The 3,784-nt window shown below is 43.1% G+C and overlaps 1 protein-coding gene across 1 annotated transcript; it reads right to left on the reverse strand.

Annotated features, from left to right (window-relative positions):
- Positions 1–373: 373 nt before the first annotated feature.
- Positions 374–2,969, reverse strand: LOC130963311 (serine/threonine-protein phosphatase 7 long form homolog). The gene is made up of 4 exons (XM_057889441.1): positions 2,901–2,969; positions 1,855–2,597; positions 1,682–1,769; positions 374–1,633 (listed from the first exon to the last, which is right to left on the reverse strand). Exons 1-4 carry the CDS (start codon positions 2,967–2,969, stop codon positions 374–376), a joined length of 2,160 nt encoding a protein of 719 aa, XP_057745424.1.
- Between the last annotated feature and the right edge of the window lie 815 nt (positions 2,970–3,784).

Genomic DNA, 3,784 nt, shown 5'->3' on the forward strand with positions numbered 1-3,784 from the left:
GCGGAGGAACTGTAGCCAGCGAAGAGATACTGCTGGCGGGGATCATTAGGATGTATTATTTAGGTTGAGGATGGGTTATCAATGTAAGTTAAATTTCTGTCTTATAAGTAGCATTGGTGTTATTCATATGTTTATGTATCGTCATGTAAGAATATTTGTTTGTTGACTTGGTATATTAAGACAGCCTAATTTAGTGTTAATGTCATTGTATTGTTTAGACAAATAAAGTAGAAACGACTAGATCATTAATCATACTTAATAGTGAGATACATCAATTTCAGATACAACACCAGAAAGCATAATAAATGTTTAAACATTAATCCAAGTACATAATGAAATAAAGTACATAGACAAATGGAAAATACATAGCTAACTAATCAGAGTCCTCGATCGTGTCACTGTCGTCATCGTGCAACTGACCAATAAGGTGACCTTCAGTGCCACATAAAGGAGCACGACGAGCCCTCCGCGGTCTCTGATCCACCTGTGGCACCTGTGCCTGTGGAGGAACTACGCTGAAAGCCGAAGCTGGGGTACCTCCCAACGCGAACCATGGGTCCAATGGTGAAGCCGCAGGCTCGTTCAGGTCAACCGGCAAACCTGGCTGTACATCCTGAACATGTGGCTGGTGCTCGGCAAACTGTGAATGTCCCTCATCCATCTGTGGCCTATAATGAGTGCCATCATCCTCCCCCAAGATGTCTGCTATATCTCTGAAGAACTCTGACTGACTCACGGGATCATCAATGTCCATACCGACGGCCGCGGTAGTAAAGTCGGCGAACATCTGAGAAGAACCCCCCACCTCGAACATCTGAGAAGAACCCCCCACCTCGTACGTACCCTGATCCATCCCTGTGGCCACACCACCAATGTCCTCACCAACAGCATCCTGACCACTGTGATACTCTCCAGATGGTCCTCTACCACGGGCCCGTCCACCACCATCCCGCTGACCATGTCGTCTGGCCCTACGTCTCGGAACACGATGATCAATATCACCTCCATGACCACCAACAGCCTGCTCCTCATCTAACTGGTCGGCCAGCCATCGCCACTCTCGATCCGTAGTACGTGTGCCGATACGCCTACGCCTGTCCACGCGGCGGTTGTCCGGTCTGTCGACAACCTGCACCATAGGAGGTGCCTGGGATGACCCTCTATGACGAGCCTCCTCAGTCAACACAATAGGCCTGGGATCCTGAAATGCAACCTCTGGGGATAAAAATCGGTGGGCCACACGACACCACCAGTCCAGGTACTCAGCTGATGGCCCAGGATCAGCAACTCGATCAACCGGTAAAACTGAGGCATGCCGATCCTGCCAATGCTCATGCCACTCCCGATAATATGAGGGGAACCACCTATCTCCACCCCTGCCGTCCTTCGCATGAAGCCAGTCTATGTTAAGAGCCAAAAGAGGGAGATGCTGAACCCCTCCGAACTGAGGCATAACCCTATCCACCTGGTGCCACTCAATCGCACCAAAATAAATGAGACTGGTAACTGCCGTCCAAAGCCTGCGGTGCTGGTCAAGTAGTATCTCTGGATGAACAACAGCTGCGACATCCGGAGAGGAATAGGGCTCCCACACGATCAACATCACGTAATGAAACTTTACGTAAAACAAATTCTATAACATGCAAAACATAACTGAATGAACTATAAATAAATTACTCACATCATGCACACGCAATCTATCCAAACAAAGGCGTGCAGCCACCACTCTTTGATCTACTGCATCGTTCCTCGGTAGATACTGAGCCCACCTACAAGTTCAATTTAAAGAATGTCATAACATGTAATGGGAGATGTAAATGAACAATTTCAAACTCTAGCATCATATTTCTTTACCTGGATGCAAGTGGAAACCCGAATCTGTTGAAATCACTTGGCCTCAGACAAGGAAATCTCCAGAAGATCCAAGACTGTAGAAGCTGTAGTGGCCCAGCCAAGTTGACAACATTTCTGTTTGTTCCACGACAAAGACATCTGTACAACCACGCCAGCGCGGCCGAGCCCCAGCTATATCTACCCAAGTCATCCAACGATGCCACATAAGGCAACCAGCGAAGGTGGACACGGTTGGCGTTCTTGTCCGCAAACAGCTGAGATGACAACAGCATCATAATATAGGCCCTCGCGTATATATGCACGATGTCCTCAGTAGCATCTACTGGCAAAACCCGAAACCGCTCATGGAACCATGTGTAGCACACTGTCATCTGCTTCACTTTATTCTGCGGAGGTAACTCCCCAAACAGCTCACGGAACCACACCCATGCCGGTCTTCCATTTTCCATGAAATTCTCAAACTCACTAAGGCACCCACTCACAGGCTCACCATCAATCGGTAAACCCAGCTGATAGGCCACGTCCTCCAAGGTGACCGTACACTCCCCAAAGGGCATGTGAAATGTGTGGGTCTCAGGACGCCACCTCTCAATGAATGCGCTAAGTAGAGGCTCATCAACCCAGAACCACTGACTGTTCAGCCTAGCCAAGTGATATAAGCCCGCCGTCTCTAGATACGGTATGATACGCTCGTGTAAAGGCATATTCTGTTGTCTTCTCACACCACTAATAACCCTAGCAGGCTGTAAAAAGATAGATAGCGAACTCTCAACAGACAACAATAGCAACAATTTACAGTAATATCAATAAAAAACCCTAAGCATAACAACAATAGAGAAAATAACACTAACAATATTACTAACACCTAAACCTAAAAAATTAATTCTACCAATAATAAAAATTATAAATTTAATAAATATAAAAAACTCACTATCATGATAAATGCAAAAAATTCTTTTATAACTGTTAAAATATTAATTTAACATTTACCATTAATGATAACAACATTAAACAAAAAATAATAATAAAAAGCCGGTTTAACCAACCTCTTGGTCGATAAATCCAGTCACATGCGCAACGCGGTTTAACCGGTACATCCGGTCTTCTTCTTCCATTGGTTCTCCACTAAACCGGTTCAACTTCTCAAACAATCAACTTAACAAAAAAAAATTTTTTCCCCTCTCTCACCCACCAACCTTCTCCTTTACTATCAAATATCACAAATGATCCGCCCTCACCAGCCACGGCTATGCTATTTATACTGCATACTCATAAACCGTGGCTGCCTCTAGGGTTTTATGTTCGAAACCATTTACTCATAAACCGTGGCTGCCTACCACGGTTTATGCTTTACATTCTCTTCACGTAAACCGTGGCTGCCTACCACGGTTTACATACAACATGATTTGATCATAAAACCTGGCTACCTGCCACGGTTTATGTAGATTTGGAATCCGTGGTTGCCTCCCACGGTTTCTATATAAAATGATTCAAGACAAAATGGTATCCAATTTCCAAATGTTGTAATCTGGTAAAGCTTTCAACCAATTGTTTTAAATTGGTAAATTGCCCATGTTTTTATGTCTATATATAAAGTATTTTTTCTATTGTTATTATTATTTTAAGCACCAGCACAGTCATATAATGTTGACTATATCGAGTATGATACTAATTGTATTCTCAGTTATACTTATATTGTACTATTTAGTGAACTGTCAATTTTGACACTTTAGTTATATGTATAACATTCGTGTAAAGTTCATGCTTTATGCAATCAATAAGTTCATATGAATAACATTCATAATTACATGAAGTTAACATCTACGTTAACATACATAATAAAACGAAATTAGCACCTACAATTACAGTAGTGTGTTTAATTTGGTATACTCGATAGTAAAATTAGCCACTTTTGTATAGTTAACTATTA

This window comes from Arachis stenosperma, chromosome 2 (genome assembly GCF_014773155.1).
Source record: "Arachis stenosperma cultivar V10309 chromosome 2, arast.V10309.gnm1.PFL2, whole genome shotgun sequence".
NCBI lineage: Eukaryota > Viridiplantae > Streptophyta > Magnoliopsida > Fabales > Fabaceae > Arachis > Arachis stenosperma.

Bases quoted from the DNA above. Each gene is read 5' to 3' on its own strand.
- LOC130963311 (XM_057889441.1), bottom strand. From the start codon at position 2,969: ATGGAAGAAGAAGACCGGATGTACCGGTTAAACCGCGTTGCGCATGTG. The intron at 2,598-2,900 runs GTTGGTTAAACC...ATCTTTTTACAG, and splicing joins CTGGATTTATCGACCAAGAG to CCTGCTAGGGTTATTAGTGG. The intron at 1,634-1,681 runs GTGAGTAATTTA...TGCATGTTATAG, and splicing joins ATAGATTGCGTGTGCATGAT to AATTTGTTTTACGTAAAGTT.